Genomic DNA, 19,954 nt, shown 5'->3' on the forward strand with positions numbered 1-19,954 from the left:
AATTGTTGGATATCTAAGAGAGATATCAAAGCTTGATTAGTTGCAAAGTGTTTTGCACTATTCGGATCTTCTTAGGGATTGTATTTCATTATGATGATATACATATAACGAATGAATCTAAAACCCACTTCTTCAATTAGAAGGGATGTATTCAATACATGTCTTGAGTTTTGTAGATTCTTGCAATCCTAAGATAATGTGAAACTTAAGAGAGAGTCTTGAGTAGGACATCAATGAGTTGGAATCAATGGTTTGATCATGTTATAAAACTTTTTTCAATAGGTTGAGAAGTTGTGTTTATACATGGAGTTTAGTGGGAGTTACGGAAATTTTAATTGGTCTTATATGTGGATGACATATTGATCATTGGGAATGATTTAAGACTTGGAGATATATAGTACATCTTTAATATCCAGATTTATGGAGATAAATCCACATGATATTAGCATCAAATAAAAAGTCTTATGTTGATAAGATTCATGACTAGTTCAATCAAGTTGAACATATTTGATTTATTCCATTTGCTTCCACTGCCGAATCAATTAAATAGGAAATGATTGAAGGAAAAGTAGATCTATATACTTACATATTCATATATGTTATAATTTAATTTGTCATAAAATTAACAAATGATCTTATGCATGCAAACTATTTAACAAAATAAAGAAGAATTCATCCTTACATTAGAATTTCGGTTCATATGGGCACAAAAGAGATCTCCTTCTCTTTTGTTCTTGAGCTTTCCTTTTGGATGAACAAAGACCCAAGTGTAGGATCTCTCCCAAGGAATTATACCCAAAGCACACTCTTAAATAAAATCAATATTATAAATACTAGTACAATATTAATTTTGTAAAGAAAAATGACCCAAAATAATTTGGTCTTAGCTCCTAAAACCGGGTAGGAGAAAGAGGAAGGAAGGAAAAATATTTTTATCTCTCTAAAATATTTTTGATGAGATGAATGAATAAAAATTATCACACACACATGCATATGGTGAATAATAAAATTTAAGCAAAAGAACCCTTGTTCTTTTCTAGGTGAAACCGGGTAGGAGGGTGGAGGAAGGCCAATGCATGGCCTTGGTGCTCTTCCACAAGAGACACTAGGTATGCATGCCTAGTTGTAGAAAAATGATTACATCTTCCACTAATTTTAATTAACATTATAAGAATATGTTAATTACACCCAATATTTCGGTCCATATGGATAACATGGAATCCATTTTATTTTTGTCAATTGTCAATATGTCACATGTCATATGTTGCATAAATTTGTTGTGCATTTTTAACATATTAAAAATCAACGTATTATTAAAAATACGTCACATACAAAAATCGACTTAGTAATTCATAATTACTTGTACCAAAATATTTTACCAATTTATAAATCACAACAATTTGTATTTATAATAATTCATTCAAATTTAATTGTTTCCTTAAACAATAATTTCATCTGAGTAATGATACAATTCGATTACTCAGACCGTATCTCATTTTAATCAATTTCAATGTGATACGTAAATTTTACTTCCAAAATCGTCCGTCAATTTTCAAGTAATTTAATTCAGTCGTAACATTATACGATTAATTAAATGATCAATTAAGAGTGTTGCTCTATAGGTATGACCTAGGGGATCAACTGATCACCACCGTCGCACGACAGTAATGTCAAACTCTAGTAAGCCAATCATTACCGATATATGTTGATCAGTTGACAGTAAAAATATAACTTCCCAATTGTATTCTTTATAATGAGATTTAAACATGTGATCATCATGATCAACAGTCGTGATCGCATTATTGTCGAAGGACACATATTCCAACAATCTCCCACTTGACCTCGACAAGTGTGCGTCACCAATTCTCTTGTCCTATTACTATCTCCTACTCAATGCAAGGTGTCTTTCAGGTCGTACTTGCAAGTGATCATATCGAGAGTGGTTTCCTCGATCTGGAGAATAACTGATTGACCGGACTTATCTATCATAGATACTTTCCGAGCGTGGCCACGCATTTCTACTTCATTACTCCTCGAGTGGCCCTGAGATATTGTTATAACCCTGACTAGGATTGGACAATTCCTATCGCACTCATTCCCTTCGACTAGCCACAGCCATCATAACCCAAAATATGCCCATTTGACCCCATTTACGAAGGTCGTAGTAACACAAATCAAAGTTAATCAAATCGTGCCATCTTAGGCGAATAGTCTTTAGTCAAAAGAATCGACTCATTTGAATACTATAGTAGCTCTCGCCACGACCAGGCTATATAAATTGCCAGAACTCTATAAGCGGTCATAAGGCCCGACAAAATGTTCCTAACAGTATGCCTATGTGATCGACTAGTCATCTCACATGACTCTATGGCACTTGAACTTGCCATCAATCGCATCACACTCTAGTCACTTCGAGACGTCACCTCATACAAGTGACTATGGGCAAATACTATGTTAATCCGTGTTCACTTTAACGGGGTTCAATTGTCACTACAACCCGTTTGGATGTAACAATGTATAAATTAAAGATAAAAGACAAATGTGATTATGAACATGAACAAAAACAACACTTTTATTTCATTTCAAAATCTAACATAGACTTGGTACACGTTTAAGTCCCATGGACGCCATATGTCCATCATGTTTAGCCTGCGATAAAGGCTTGGTGAGCGGATCGGCTATGTTGTCATCCGTCCCAACCTTACAAATCGCAATTTCCTTTATTTCAATGAAATCTCTTATTACATGATATTTTCTAAGTACATGTCTAGATCTATTACTAGACTTCGGCTCCTTAGCTTGGAAGATCGTCCCACTATTATCACAATAGAGAGTGATGGGATCATTGGCGGTAGGTACTACTTTTAGACCTTCCGTGAATTGCCCGATCCAAAAGACTTCCTTAGCGACTTTCGATCTTTGCAATGTACTCACCTCCGTTGTAGAATCCATGATTCTGACTTCCTTGAAGCTTCTCCACTACGGCACCACCATTGAGCATGAAAACGAAAACCGACTTGTGATTTCAAGTCATCTCTATCTGTTTGAAAACTTGAGTCCGTGTATCCATTAACACGCAACTCAGTGTCTCCTCCAAACACTAGGATAGAATCCTTAGTTCTTCTCAAGTACTTAAGGATGTTCTTGACAGCAATCCAGTGACTCTCACCTGAATTTCCTTGATATCTACTCGTCATGCTCAAGGTATACGAGACATCAGGACGTGTGCATATCATGGCGTACATGATTGATCTGACAGCGGAAGCATAAGGGATCGTCTTCATGCGTTCAACATCATGAGGTTCGAAGGGAGATTGAGTCTTGCTCAATATTGTCCCAGTTACCATAGGTACCAAACCTCTTTTGGATTTGTCCATGCTGAACCGTCGAAGAATCTTATCAACATAAGACTCTTGACTTAGTGCCAATATCCTCTTGGATCTATCTCTATGGATCCGGATACCTAATATGCGTTGTGCCTCTCCTAAATCCTTCATTTGGAAGTGGTTACCTAACCACTTCTTAACAGAAGACAACATTGGAATATCATTTCCAATGAGTAGTATGTCATCGACATACAAGATTAGGAACACAACATTGCTCCCACTAAATTTCATGTATAAACATGGTTCCTCAACACTTCGAGTGAAACCATTTTCCTTTATAACATGATTGAATCGATGATTCCAACTTCTAGATGCTTGCTTAAGACCATAAATGGATTTCTTAAGCTTGCACACTTTGTTAGGATTTTTAGAATCAACAAAACCTTCGGGTTGTATCATGTACACCTCCTCTTCTAAATGCCCATTTAGAAAAGCGGTTTTGACATCCATTTGCCATATTTCATAATCTTGAAATACGGCAATCGCTAATAAAATCCGTATGGATCTTAGCATGGCTACGGGGACGAAGGTCTCATCATAATGGAGACCTTGGACTTGGGTAAATCCTTTTGCCACTAGCCTAGCTTTGTTGACATCAGCATGTCCTTCTATGCCATTCTTGATTTTGAATATCCATTTGCATTGAAGGGGTCTTGCCCCTTTAGGCAAATCTACCAAGTCCCAAACTTGGTTTTCATGCATAGAATCCATTTCGGATTTCATGGCTTCAAGCCATAAGGAGGAATTAGGACTAGAGATTGCGGTCTTGTAGGTGGCGGGCTCGTCACTTTCTATAAGCAACACATCAAGTGTTCCATCTTCTTCGATAAGTCCCACATATCGATCGGGATGGCGAATAACACGACCCGTTCTTCTAAGAGGAGGAAGAATAACCGTATTAGACGACGAAGGAACTTCTTCTTGCGTCTCTATCTCGGTTTGTGGCTCTTGAACTTCATCAAGTTCAAAATTTCTCCCACTCTGTCTCTTAGAAATAAATTCTCTTTCTAAGAAGACAGCCTCGCAAGACACAAACACTTTGTTTTCTTGAGGTTTATAGAAGTAGTAACCTCGTGAGGTTAAGGGATAACCTACAAAGATGCACTTTTCGGATCTTGGGGCAAGCTTGTTGTCGTTCTTAGACTTGACGTAAGCATCACATCCCCAAATCTTCATATAGGATATATTGGGAACTCTTCCCGTCCACATCTCACATGGAGTCTTTTCAGTGGACTTTGTGGGACTATTGTTTAAAGATCTAATTGCGGTTTGAATCGCAAATCCCCAAAACGAGTTTGGTAACTCGGTTTGACTCATCATGGATCGAACCATATCAAGTAGGGTTCGATTTCTCCTTTCGGCAACACCATTAAGTTGTGGTGTTCCGGGTGGAGTAAGTTGTGATATAATACCACAACCTTTCAAGTGTGAATCAAATTCAAGGCTAAGGTATTCTCCACCACGATCGGATCGTAGTGCCTTAATCATTTTGTTCAATTGGTTCTCTACTTCGTTTTGAAATTCCTTGAATTTCTCAAACGCTTCACTCTTATGCTTCATCAAATAGATATACCCATATCTACTCAAGTCATCGGTGAAGGTTATAAAGTAGTCATAATTACCACGAGCGGTGATACTCATTGGTCCACATACATCGGTGTGTATGAGTCCCAATAGTTCACTAGCTCGTGTCCCTTTACCACTAAAAGGATTACGAGTCATTTTGCCAAGTAGGCAATATTCGCATGTACCATATGATTGATAATAAAATGGTGTAATCACATTAGTCGAAATTAATCTTTTGATGCGATTCTCGTTTATGTGACCTAATCGACAATGCCAAATGAACGCTTCACTTGGGTCACTTGATTTGAGTTTCTTTGATTGTATGTTATAGATATCATTAGTCGGATTTGAGGTCTCTAAAATGTAAATGCCATTGATAGAGGAAGCTTGGCCTATAACCAAGTCGTTCCTAGAAATAGAACAACGATTGTTCTTAATGACAAAACAAAAACCGTCCACGTCTAGCATGACGATTGAAATAATGTTTTTAGAGAGTGTAGGCACATAAAAACAATTATGTAAATACAACTCAAATCCATTAGGCAAAGCTAAAACATAAGTTCCTTTGGATTCGGCCGCTACTCGAGCTCCATTTCCAAGGCGTAGATCCACATCTCCCTTGCTAAGCCTCTCCACATCTCTTAAACCCTGTAAATGATTACAAAGGTGAGAACCACAACCGGTATCTAGTACCCATGTCGTAGTGGAAGTATAATTTATATCAATAACATAAATTTCTTTAGGAATTTTACCTTTTGGAATGATGATTCCTTCCCTTATATTTCGCAAATATACGGGACAATTCCTAAGCCAATGTCCTATGCCATAGCAATAATGGCACTCATCATTAACTTGCTTGAAGTTTTTGATTTTCTTTCCCTTCTTCTTGAACTTTTTGCCCTTTGAAGCAAGAACTTGATTGCTTGAGCTCCCACTAGTTTTGGCATCTTTATCTTCCAGAGGACAAAGACCCTATAGATTGTATGAGGTAGTCTTCCTGAGACGGGCTCACACGAGGTCTAGTAGTAGTAGGTGGTTTAGAAGAAGTGATGAAGTTAAGGTTTCCATCCGAACCTATCCCAAAATGAATTTATCTAGTAGTGTCGAAATTATTGTTGGAGCAAACGTCGTCAAAAACATTGTGGTAAGACTCAATAGTTATCGGTGCGGTAGCATTTGATGGATTCATTGTAATGAACTACAAATATGGAGGAAAAGGAAATATTAACATTTGTCTTTTAATATCATACTTGTAAATAATTAACAAGATATGAACATTTATATAGTGACCTCTACCCAACTATTATAAATGATTCCAAGACCCAAATTCATATCGACTTAGGCACGGTGGGGCCGATTCATCCTTTATCAATATAACTTGGTGGATTAACGTTTAATCGATTCTACTTTTAGAACTCTTGGTCGATAATATTACATTAACAATTATCTTTAGCCCAAAACACATCCGACAAGGGCACGGTGTGGCCGATACATCCCTTATCAAAAACTTTTGTTGAGTTCAATCCAAATTTCGAATAAATGTGTCCATGATCCAAACCCACATTAACTTGGGCACGGTGTGGCCGATACATCCCTTATCAACATGAATTCGGTGGATAGACATTTATCACCCATTTCCCCTACGTAACAAGGTTTGTACCCCGGTGTGGCCGAGTGCACTCCCTCACGAAATAGGTTTTCATGGTTTCTACTCTTTGGTAAGGCTATGTCTCAATTAATTGTTTTAGCGAGAGGTCATGTCAATTTATTATCTATCACGTTTTAAGTGAACTAAAGCGGTGAACTACGATAATTTTAATTGACACGGTCGATAAACTCGATGAAAGAAGATGCATGTTTTAGTTATGGCGATTTAGCGATGCATGCGACATATAAATAAAATGCAAACATAAAATAAATCCTAGTATGACCTTCCTAAAATAGAAAAACTATTTAACTATTACATATTCGGAAACCAACTCCATTGGTCCCTTGAACTTCGGTTGTGACACGCATCTCGAGGTAACACCGTCTTTATGTATCGCCATCTTGAAGAAATCCGTCTTTGGGAACTCCGGAATAAATAAAATTACATAGAAAATTACATAATTTCCTATTATACATTTGTAACTAAAATAAAATAAATCTATTAAATTACAAAACGGTGATACGAGATCACAATAAAATTACAACCGAATCGATATTCCCATACATTTCGGGAAATACCAATTAAAACTAAGGCCATACTAAGTAAAATTACATAATTCAAAAATTACATAAATTAAATTATGACAATCATAAAGAAAATGCAGCATTATAATATGTATGAACATGCCCAATTTTCTGCTAAATCGCCTTTAATTAGCCAATATCGTATATTACTCGGTTTTTACGGATTTGCGTGATTTCAACATTTTACAATCACAAAAATTACATAAAATCATATTTATGCATAAGTTAATTACCCTAACCTCTTAGGACTCAAAATTTAGTCTTCACTAATTATTTGACAATAATTAACTCATATTTCTAAAATTGTTCATTAATGGACCAAAAATTACAAAAATAAGCTATAAACTTCAAATAAATCATAAAATTTCAAATAAATTTGAAATTTGAAATTTAAACTCATGAACATTCTGGAAAAATACCATGACACTCATAATGTTCAAAAACTTAGGTTAAAAATTTCGAAAGTTTTCCGGAAAAACAATGTTGCGGTTTATCGGTTTTTAACAAAATAATCATAAAAACATGTGAAAAATTATATTCATAAACTTTTCAATTTTAGATCTGAAAAAGATAATAAAATGCAACATATAATATTTTTCTTTAGTCATAGAGTATGTTTTATTAATTTTTCACTAATTAAGTCACTATTCATGTCCTTTTTCTTCAAAAATCCATAAATCATGCAAAAAGACTTCACTATAGCCCATTATTTTACACACATCTTGTATAATTTCATGTGACAACATACTAAATTTCTATGACCAGATTCGAAATTTATCTCATATTAACCTATTTTACACCTAAAATCGATTTTAATAATGAAAAATCCATTTTTCGAGCATAACATGTCCAAAAATTATGAAACTTTACAGGTTATCTCAAAATAATATATGTGACAACATATCCAAAAATCACTGGAAAATTAGAAGTATAGCTAATTTTAGTCCGAAAATGACATTTTATTCACAAAATCATATTTTAATGTCATTATTATGTAATATGAACAATTAAAAATCCATAAAATAACCAAAATATCCTAAAAACATTTTAGGACCATAAATTTAACATGCATAAATTAATTTCGTGATATATCATAATAACACAAATTATTCAAGTTTTATATGTTATTCTTATAACTCGGAAAAACTTTTAACCGATTTGCATGCAAACAACCATGGCTCTTGATACCGATTGCAGGAAAAGTAGATCTATATACTTACATATTCATATATGTTATAATTTAATTTGTCATAAAATTAACAAATGATCTTATGCATGCAAACTATTTAACAAAATAAAGAAGAATTCATCCTTACATTGGAATTTCGGTTCATATGGGCACAAAAGAGATCTCCTTCTCTTTTGTTCTGAGCTTTCCTTTTGGATGAACAAAGACCCAAGTGTAGGATTTCTCTCAAGGAATTATACCCAAAGCACACTCTTAAATAAAATCAATATTATAAATACTAGTACAATATTAATTTTGTAAAGAAAAATGACCCAAAATAATTTGGTCTTAGCTCCTAAAACCGGGTAGGAGAAAGAGGAAGGAAGGAAAAATATTTTTATCTCTCTAAAATATTTTTGATGAGATGAATGAATAAAAATTATCACACACACATGCATATGGTGAATAATAAAATTTAAGCAAAAGAACCCTTGTTCTTTTCTAGGTGAAACCGGGTAGGAGGGTGGAGGAAGGCCAATGCATGGGCTTGGTGCTCTTCCACAAGAGACACTAGGTATGCATGCCTAGTTGTAGAAAAATGATTACATCTTCCACTAATTTTAATTAACATTATAAGAATATGTTAATTACACCCAATATTTCGGTCCATATGGATAACATGGAATCCATTTTATTTTTGTCAATTGTCAATATGTCACATGTCATATGTTGCATAAATTTGTTGTGCATTTTTAACATATTAAAAATCAACGTATTATTAAAAATACGTCACATACAAAAATCGACTTAGTAATTCATAATTACTTGTACCAAAATATTTTACCAATTTATAAATCACAACAATTTGTATTTATATTAATTCATTCAAAATTTAATTGTTTCCTTAAACAATAATTTCATCTGAGTAATGATACAATTCGATTACTCAGACCGTATCTCATTTTAATCAATTTCAATGTGATACGTAAATTTTACTTCCAAAATCGTCCGTCAATTTTCAAGTAATTTAATTCACTCGTAACATTATACGATTAATTAAATGATCAATTAAGAGTGTTGCCCTATAGGTATGACCTAGGGGATCAACTGATCACCACCGTCGCACGACAGTAATGTCAAACTCTAGTCACCAATCATTACCGATATATGTTGATCAGTTGACAGTAAAAATATTACTTCCCAATTGTATTCTTTATAATGAGATTTAAACATGTGATCATCATGATCAACAGTCGTGATCGCATTATTGTCGGAGGACACATATTCCAACAATGATGTATAACACTTCATATACTTTGAGTATGATGAATTGTTTCAAATCGAATTTAAGTAATAGTTACCAAGTAAGCCATAAAGATTACCCTTAATTGCTTGCAGAAGCATTAAGGATGTAATGCAAAGTGTTTTTGATACAATTTTGTGTAAGGGTGTTACACAAATGACAATTGACAATTGAGATTGCGCATGGTTTCCGACAAAACCATAATCAAAACACATTAGGATGGTTAAGATACCATTGTGGCTATGTTATTTAAGAAATAGATTTTCTAGAATCGTTCTAGGCAATAAAGAACAATGAGAATTATTTACAACAGAAATTGAGTACACTTGCAATCATGAGATGTGCAAGAAGGATGGATCCCGCACACTGTGAAAACAGTGGGAGCTATTCTAAGGCTAGAGAGCTTATGTCTAGATTGGATCTACACACGTACTCAGAAAGTTTTGTAATGCAAAATGTATACATTACAAAGGAAAACAAGTATGTAGTAAGGTTGAGTAAGGTACAAGAAGTTGATAAAACTTACTAACCAAAGCCTTCTCATAGGCTTAACATGATGAGTCATGTCATTTCAATTGAATTGAGATGAACAACTACATTCAGGATCAAACTGGATTATAGAATATGATGTAGTAATCAAGTATTGACTACTCATATGATAATCACATTTGTCGTTCGAGTTTTTAAATCTAAAAACTCCTTTTATACTTTGTTACATCCAAACGGGTTGTGGAGACAATATTGAACCTCGTTAAAGTGAACCCGGATTAACATGGTATTCGCCCATAGTCACTTATATGAGGTGACGTCTCGAAGTGACTAGAGTGTGATGCGATTGATGGCAAGTTCAGTGCCATACAGTCATGTGAGATGACTAGTCGATCACATAGGCAGACTGTTAGGAACACTTTGTCGGGCCTTATGACCACTTATAGAGTTCTGGCAAATTTATATAGCCTGGTCTTGGCGAGAGCTACTATAGTATTCTAATGAGTCGATTCTTTTGACTAAAGACTGTTCGCCTAAGATGGCATAGTTTCAGATTAACTTTGATTTGTGTTACTACGACCTTCGTAAATGGGGTCAAATGGGCATATTTTGGGTTATGATGGCTGTGGCTAGTCGAAGGGAATAAGTGCGATAGGAATTGTCCACCCCTTTGTCAGGGTTAAAACAATATCTCAGGGCCACTCGAGGAGTAATGAACTGGAAATGCGTGGCCACACTCGGAAGGTATCTATGGTAGATAATTCCGGTCAATCAGTTATTCTCAAGATCGAGGAAACCACTCTCGATATGATCACTTGCAAATACAACCTGAAAGACACTTTGCATTGAGTGGGAGATAGTAATAGGACAAGAGAATTGGTGACGCACACTTGTCGAGGACAAGTGGGAGATTGTTGGAATATGTGTCCTCCGACAATAATGCGATCACAACTGTTGATCATAATGATCACATGTTTAAATCTCATTTTAAGAATACACGTGGGATGTAATGTTTTACAGTCAACTGGTCCACACATATCGGTAATGATTGACTGACTAGAGTTTGACATTACTGTCGTGCGACGGTGGTGATCAGTTGATCCCCTTAGGTCATACCTATAGGGAAATACTCTTAATTGATTATTTAATTAATCGTATGCCGATACGAGTTAATTAAATTGCTTAAAATTGATGGGTGATTTGTGAGTTAAGTTTACGTGTCTTATTGTAATTTGATTAAATGAGATACGGTCTAAGTAATCGAATTGTTTTATTACTTGGATAAAATTATTGTTTACGAAACAATTGATATTGAATTAATATTGAATGAATGATTTATTATAAATACAAGATGTTGTGATTTATAATTGATAAACCATTTTGGTACAAGTAATTACGAATTACTAGTCGATTTTGTATATGACATATTTTATGAGTATGTTGATTTTTAATATGTTAAAAATACGTTACAATTTCATATGTCAAGTAACATGTCACATATGTTACAATTGACAAATGACAAAATAAAATGGACCATCCATTTTATGTTGAATGTGCCGAAATAATGGAGGGAGTGTAAGATATATATTGTGTTTTTATCTTAAGTGGAAAACACAATGATTATATCTAACTAGTAGCCATGCAAACCTAGCTTTTGAGAAGAGCAAAAATAAAAGGCATTGGGCATGCTACCCAAGGCCATCTTTTTCGGCCACCCATAAGAAAAGGAGAGAGTTTTTCTCTTCTTTAATCTATTATTCATTCTAGTCTAAAATAGTTGTTCTCTCTAGTTTTTGAAAAGATGCTTAAGAGCAAAAATAAACTCTCACATTACTCCCTCTTGATTTGAAATTTCAAGAGCAAAAATAACATTTTTGTGTCAAATTTAAGTATGATTAATATTATTACTAGATCATAATAATATTGGTTTTAAGGGTGTTCCTTGGGTATATGCTTTTGGGAGAGATTCTAAACTTGAATCTTGTTCATCCATTATTGGAAAGCTCAAGAACTAACAAGAAGGAGATCTTGTTGGTGCCCATAAAACCGAAATCACATAGTAAGGAAAATGATTTCTTCTTTACTTCTATTTATGTTTGCATGCGTAAGATTTGTATTTAATTTTATGACTAAATTAATCGTAACATATATGAATATGTCGATATAATGAGATTAATCACATATATGAATATGTAAAGTAATGAGATATAGATTTCTAACACCTTCTTCTTGTCTAGGCAAGAGGGGGAATTCCGCTATCCTTCAGTGTTTCTAACACCATAGGGAGTCTAGTCTTGACGAAAGCATTTAACGATTGAGGACAAAGGTACCCTAGCTTGACACAACTTGGAGGTGATTTATTGGTATCCTCTTAGGCTTAGTAGTTTGGAGAAACCGTATCTATTATGGAGTGTGTACCCTTAGATCGTTTCCCTTATAGATAATTTCCGCCACTTAGATGAGGAAAGTGGCTATTCATTTTTGTAGATGCATCCATTACATGTTTTGTGTGCTTAATGCTTGGATGTATCGCCATTTTGGCAAGCCCCACCTTGCCTTTCAAGAAGGCATCCTACCTCATGGTTGTCTTGTTATGAGTTGAAGGGGTGGAGTGAGACCCGCTAATTGTCTCATATCGGCTATATTAGTAGGTTAGTTTAAATAAAGGTCCTAGTTTTAGTCAACTCTTTACTCGGGACGAGCAAATGTTCGGTTTGGGGATGTTTGATATGACTCATATTTGAGCACATTTAGTCCCCGAATTAACCTCGTTCCTATGCTTTATAGCACATATTTGGGTCATTTAATATCTTTAGTTTCCCATTTTGCATATTCTTTGAGGTTTTGTCTCCTTGGTAGGAAAGGATTGCTAACCTTGCATTTATGAGGCGAAATGGAGCTAAATGGATTGCATCTAATGACCAAGCATCAAAGAGAAGACCAACACTCTCTTAATTTAGTTGTAATACATTTCTCAATATTAATCACATCTTAATCTTTCCTTAATTTCTCTATTGTTCTTCCTTTTATTTGGGTAATTAGAAGATTATTTGGGTTTATTTGGAGGATTGACAACCTTCCATCAATCATCAAGTACTTCTATTATTCTTTGCTTTATTATTTGGAATCATCTTCATAGGTATAATTTCTCTTTACCCTTGTTTAATTATTGTTAATCACTTTCATTTATTCATCATGTTTTGCTTTGTTAGTATGATTGACAACCTTATTAGCATGCTAAACTTGATCATGAGTGAGTAGTTCCTTAGCTAGGGTTAATAGGGAATTAGGGGAAACAAACACGGAGATTGTTCTATGCTTAATCTAATATGTTTTCATAATTTTTTTTTTTGGTGAAAGGTTAGCTTCTCATTAAAACCAATGAACAAACAATTTGCAAACTACCAACTAATGGTACAATTCCAAGGCAATGGAAAATTATAATTAGGAGCTAATCATAACTATCCATTCCTTATCCTTAATAGACATTACATTTTGAAGCCAAAAAGTACAACGAATTTTCATCATGCTAACTATATCATGGACGACCCTATTTGGATGAGCTAGGGTGCCATCAACAAAAACTTTGTTACGCTGAATCTAAACCATATAGTATGCCGCCTGAATCCAAGCAATAAGGACCTTCTTTTTAATCTTCGACCAAGGCTTGCTGTGAACCCAAGCCAAGGTACCAGTGAAGGGAAGACGAATATTAAGCTTGACACTAAGCATCCCAAGAATTCTCCTGATGAAATGGCACTGATGAAAAAGATGCATATGAGTCTCATCAGCCATACCACACACCAAACACATAGCATCCTGACTAATGCCCAACTGAAACAATTTATCCTTCAAACGCAGGGCTTCTCTGACAATTAACCAATTAATAAAGGTGTGCTTAGGCACACTCCAGACATTCCAGGTATACTTGTACCAAGGGACCCGTGGGTAGTGAGTCCTGATCAGCTCATACCCACTGGAGACAGAATACCCAGGAGGGCTGGTACTCCATACACCAGTAGAGAAAACCAATGGGAATTTAGTTTTTAGTTTACAAATAGACCTCCAACTCCAAGCCACATCTGGTTTAGGGGAGTAAGAAGCCCAAGGAGTACCTTTCATATAAATGTGGTTGACCCATCTAACCCAAAGAGCATCAGGCTTGGAATGGATCCACCAAACAAGCTTACCCACAGCAGCTGCATTCCAGTAGTAGCTATTTCTAACACCCAAACCTCGTTCATTTTTTGGTACACTCAGTTTCTCCCAGCTTACTGGAGGTGACCTCAAAAATTCAGTGGAACTATCCCAAAGATAGTTCCTACACAAGGTATCAATCCTTCTGAGGACACCCTTTGGAATCATAAAAATATTGGCCCAGTAGCTATATAAAGAAGTCAAAACTGCATTCACCAAAGTTAACCTGCCACAATAGGAAAGCTTCCTTGAACCAAACCCCCTAATTCTGGCTGTAACTTTATCAATCAAAACAGCACAGTGGTTATGTGAGAGCCTGCCAGAAACAATAGGTCCACCTAGATATTTGAAAGGCAAGGTAACTTCCACAAACCCAGACACCTCAATGATATCAGCCTTCACAGAAGGATGCACCCCATTAAAATATATATTAGATTTCATAGAATTCATTTGCAGGCCAGTAGCAATGGAGAAGGTGGCAAAAGCTCTTAGTAAAATCATAATTGATTGAGTATCACCCTTAGAAAAGAGGAGCAAATCATCAGCAAATAAAAGGTGGGATAATTGAAGCCTACCACATAAAGGATGAAATTTGAAAGACATGGTAGTGGTCACATGATCCAAAATCCTGCTCAAATACTCCATAGTGATGGTGAACAGAAGAGGGGATAGAGGGTCCCCCTGCCTCAAACCTTTAGCCCCCTTAAAATATCCAAAATTCATGCCATTCAACACTAAAGAATAAGAGGCAGTCCTGACACAAGTCATTAGTAAATGAGTAAAAGGAGGAGGAAACTGCAAGGCCTCAAGCATTTGTTCCAAGAAACCCCAATTGACAGAATCATAGGCCTTCTTGAGGTCAACCTTCATCAAGCATCTAGGTGACACAGATTTCCTATTATAAAGCCTCACAAGGTCTTGACAAATTAAAATATTCTCAATGATTGTCCTACCCTTTACAAACCCACCTTGATTAAGGCTAATAATATCAGGGAGAATCTGAGACAATCTAGAAGCAAGTATCTTTGATATGGCCTTATAAAGTACATTACAACAAGCAATAGGCCTATATTGAGTGACATTTTGGGGAAGATCAACTTTAGGAAGGAGAGTAATAAAAGTATGGTTCACCTGTTGAAGCATTTTGCCAGAGGTAAAAAAATCAAGAACAACATTGCATACCTCATCCCCAATAACAGACCAATAATCTTTGAAGAATGCACTTGAAAAACCATCAGGGCCCGGGGCCTTGTGATTTGGAATGGAAAAAATAGCATTCTTAACTTCTTTTTTACTGACAGGGTGCAACAGAATATCCCAATGTTCAGAAGTACATACCTTCCCCAGCTGAACCACAGGGTCACTAACAGGGGTAGTAGTAGAAGTAGTTCCAAGCAGCTAGTGATAATAATTAAGAAAGGCTTGCTGAATTTTATCCCCATCAGTATGACTATGCCCTTCAGTATCAGTTATCTTGAAAATTTTGGATTGGACATGTCTATTTTTCAGAACACTATGAAAATATTTAGTGTTATTGTCTCCTTGATTAACCCAGATGGCCTTAGTCTTCTGAATAAGGAAACTATCACAGGCAGACTGAAGCTCTCCATAAGTTTTAAGAGCTTCTCTTTCCTGATCAATAAGAGCAGAATCAGTAGAATTGTTATGCACAGCAGTTTGAATGGCATCTAGGACCTTTCAGGCATGAGCTATACTGTTTTCAATATCAGCAAACAACAGCTTGTTCAAATTTTTCAAAGGTTGTTTCAAACTCTTCATTTTCATTACTACTTGAAACATTTGGTACCCTGCCAATTTGTATTCCAAGCTTGTTGAACACAGGGTAAAAATTCAGGCACTGTACTCCACATGTTAAAAAATTTGAAACTCTTTCTCCCAGTAAAAGAAGTGGCACAATCATGAATGATACATGGAGAATGATCAAAATAGCCTTCATTAAAAAAATTAGCATAGGCATCAGGTTTGGCAAGTAGCCATTCTTGATTCACCAACACTCTATCCAAACGTGAATAAACCCTAGTAGATGGCTCCTGCTTATTGTTCCAGGTGTAAAAGGAACCAGTGGCAGGACCGTCTAGGAGGGAACAATGATCCACACAAGCCTGAAAATCTTCCATTTCCTCAATAGTAGTTTGACCCCCAAGCCTTTCAGTAGGGGTAAGCACACAATTAAAATCTCCACATAAAAGCCAAGGACCAGTAATATTAGCAGAATTAGTAGCCACATCAGACCAAAAAACCTTCCTATCTATGGTGTCATTGAAAGCATAGACCATAGTGCAATGAAATTGAAAGTCAATGCTAATCTCAGTAATCCTCATATGTATTGCCTGAGCACTATAGTGAAGGAAATTAACTTGATATATGTTAGGTTTCCAAAGCACCCAAATTCTACCTCCAGGATGGCAAGAAGTGTTTGTAGAAATAGACCATCCATCACACATATTATATCTTATGGCATTTAGAGACAAAGGCTTTACCTTTATCTCAAGGAGACCAAACAAACTTACCTGATGAGTATGTAAAAACCACTTGATATGCTTTTGCTTAGATAGTTTGTTTAGCCCCCTAACATTCCAAAATCCAAAACTAGGCATTACGCCCGGGGGGGGGGGGGGGTAATGCACTACCATTCGTACCTATGCCAACTTTAGGGGTAGCATTGTTCAGAGCATCAATGAATGTATACTCCCTGAAATTGGATGAAGATTTCCCAGCAGTTATGATATCCCTCCTACTAATAGCAAGAGGTTTGGCAGGAGTTTTTGCTGGGGCTGGGGTACTAACTTGCTGGTAAGTTCCACTTTTGTTCCATGTCACCTGAAGCTTATGCTGAACCTCCTGAGGAGTTGTAGCAGCACCAGAGGAGCCAGCAAGCTCAACAACAGGGGACACAGGTTTAGGTGTAGACATTGGAACATGCTGAGTGATAGAGTCAGACCTAATAGGATTAACAGGTTGAACAGGGTCAATCCTAATAGGAACAACAGGTTGAGGCACAACCTTAGGGACTACCGGTTTCTTTTGGACCCATTGTTGTTGTGGTTGAGTAGAAGGTTTCTGATTTTTGGACTTTGGTTTCCTGCATTGTTCAGTAGCATGACCAGTCCCTGCACAAACACCACACAAAATGGGTTGCCATTCACATTCAACATTCAGCTTAACAACATGACCATCCTCATCCAAAAATTTAACAAAATTAGGTAAGCTTTCACCAAAGGGAACCTCCAGCAAAACCCTAGCAAAACCTAATCGTGTTTTCCCCTCAGTGGACTGGTCACATCGTAGAAATTTACCTATCAAGCCTGCAATTCGAGGTAAACATTTACCCCAATATTTCAGAGGTAGGTCCATGATTCTCACCCATACAGGCACCTTCTTAACATCATCCTTATTAAGCTGAACATGAGAATCCCAACTCCTAACTATAAGCGGCTTATTATCAAACAAAAAATGCCCTTGCTTAAGAACAGCCAACATACTAGTCTCAGAAGAGAAACGAACCAAAAAAATACCATTTGGCAAGAAAGATACCTTGTCAATTGGATAATTTGCCCAGATTCGTCGAACAAAACCCTCAATAATTTCCCAGGGAGGATTAGCCCCCAGGATGAAACAATAGACCGAAGATTTCCAGTAGTTAAGTTCTTCCTGTACATCTTCAGTGGTAAATTGCATCAAACCCTCAGGCTCCTCATCAATTCGTTCCAGGACAGCTTTCTTTTTGCCTTGAACATACCATCCTTCCCCAGATTCATCAATTTCAATAGAATCCAAATTAAAAGGAGCAACACCAGTAATCTCATTCACACTTTTCGTCTTCCCAGTATCCATATCAGAAGGTTTATTAATTTGAGTAGTAGAAGAGGACGAAGCAACATTTTTTTTGAGAATTTGAGGTGATTTGGTGACAGTACGATGAATAGTCGATGAAGATCGAGCAGCAATCACCATGACTGCGCACACAAATCTAGGGTTTATTATTCTCTTTTTTCCGCTTTTTTGTTTGTTTTTCAGATCTTTTCTCTCTCTAGATTCTCTCTCATGATTTTCACTTCTTTCTCTTAAGGTATGTTTTCATAATTAGTTTGCTTGTTTGTTGTGATTTCAATTTATGCACATGTTATGTTTGATGAAATACGAGCCTATGAATCCTTGCATTTTTTTACCCATCTCTTATCCCTTCAATGAGGCTTGTAATATATAAACCAACTCGAGCCTCATTAGACCATGCATAAAATTGAATAGGAAGGATTAAGTCGACTTGTAGGTGTTGTACAATCTAATCGATTTGGCTCCGGGACCCAAACCTTCTTGGGGATTGTAAGATATACACTAACTCGATCCCATCACAACAATAAGTGCTTGCATCTAATTGAGAACATGTTTGTATGATCAACTCCCATGAATCCCCTATGAACCCATGACACCCCAGTGCCTTTAATCATTTGTTTACAAACCCCTTTTTAATTGCTTTGCTTTGCTTTCATTACTTTACTCTCATTTTGTTGATTAGTTTAGATTACACATCATCTCAACCCAAATTGTGACACCCTAAGACATAGCTATTTACAATTGAGAATCCTACATCAATACCCGTCCCTTGGGATTCGACCTTTACTTACCTCTTTACTAAGAGTAGTTTGTGAAGTTATAAATATTGTTTTGGTTGGTAGCTTTTGACGACGAGTTTTAAACCGGACCACAACTGAACTCCATTTCCCCCTTAATTGTGCAATGTGTCATGTAACAACACATCACCACGCATAAAGTCGGTCGACACTCCCTCTCCCTCGCTAAACCAAGCCTCTACACACCCTATCTAGCTCATGAAACGATATCCCAAGACTCATACACACAAACCATAGTATATATACTTATGAATTACTCATAAATTACGCAATTATATGTATAAAATATCGGGGTATTACAGTCTTCCCCCCCTAAAATAAACTTCGTCCCGAAGTTCGAGCACCCAACTAACACAACCCATACCAATACACGATAAAAGTTAACTAAAACCCATATGAAACTAATGTATATACTCGATAATTCACATAAAACCCGGTTTGTCACATACTATCCCCCTAAAAAGAAGGTTACGTCCCCGTAACCTAACTCATACCTGATCAGATAGATGTGGATAGTTCTCTTTCATCTTATCTTCTACCTCCCATGTGGCTTCCTCGACATTATGGTTAGACCATAAGACTTTCACTAGCAAAGTTTCTCTATTCCTCGTTTTGCGCACCTTTTTGTCGAGGATTTCTTTAGCAACTTCCACATAACTCAATGATTCATCCACCCCCACTACTTCTGGCTTGAGTATGTGAGAGGAATCACTCAGACACTTCCTCAGCTGTGACATATGAAACATGTTATGAACTCTATCTAGAGCTGGAGGTAACGTCATACGGTAAGCTACTTCTCCAACCCTATCTAGAATCTCATACAGTCCTATATACTTCTGACTCAACTTGTCTCTCTTCCCAAATCGCATGACACCTTTCATAGGTGACACCTTTAGCAAAATCTTGTCCCCAACTGAGAATTCTATGTCACTACTTTTCAAATAAGCTTAACTCTTTTGAC

The 19,954-nt window shown here is 36.2% G+C and overlaps 1 protein-coding gene across 1 annotated transcript; it reads right to left on the minus strand.

Moving 5' to 3' along the window:
- Positions 1-19,481: 19,481 nt before the first annotated feature.
- Positions 19,482-19,874, minus strand: LOC141588133 (uncharacterized). The gene has a single exon (XM_074409586.1). It carries the CDS (start codon positions 19,872-19,874, stop codon positions 19,482-19,484), a length of 393 nt encoding a protein of 130 aa, XP_074265687.1.
- Between the last annotated feature and the right edge of the window lie 80 nt (positions 19,875-19,954).

The sequence above is a fragment of the Silene latifolia genome, chromosome 6, assembly GCF_048544455.1.
Source record: "Silene latifolia isolate original U9 population chromosome 6, ASM4854445v1, whole genome shotgun sequence".
Lineage (NCBI taxonomy): Eukaryota > Viridiplantae > Streptophyta > Magnoliopsida > Caryophyllales > Caryophyllaceae > Silene > Silene latifolia.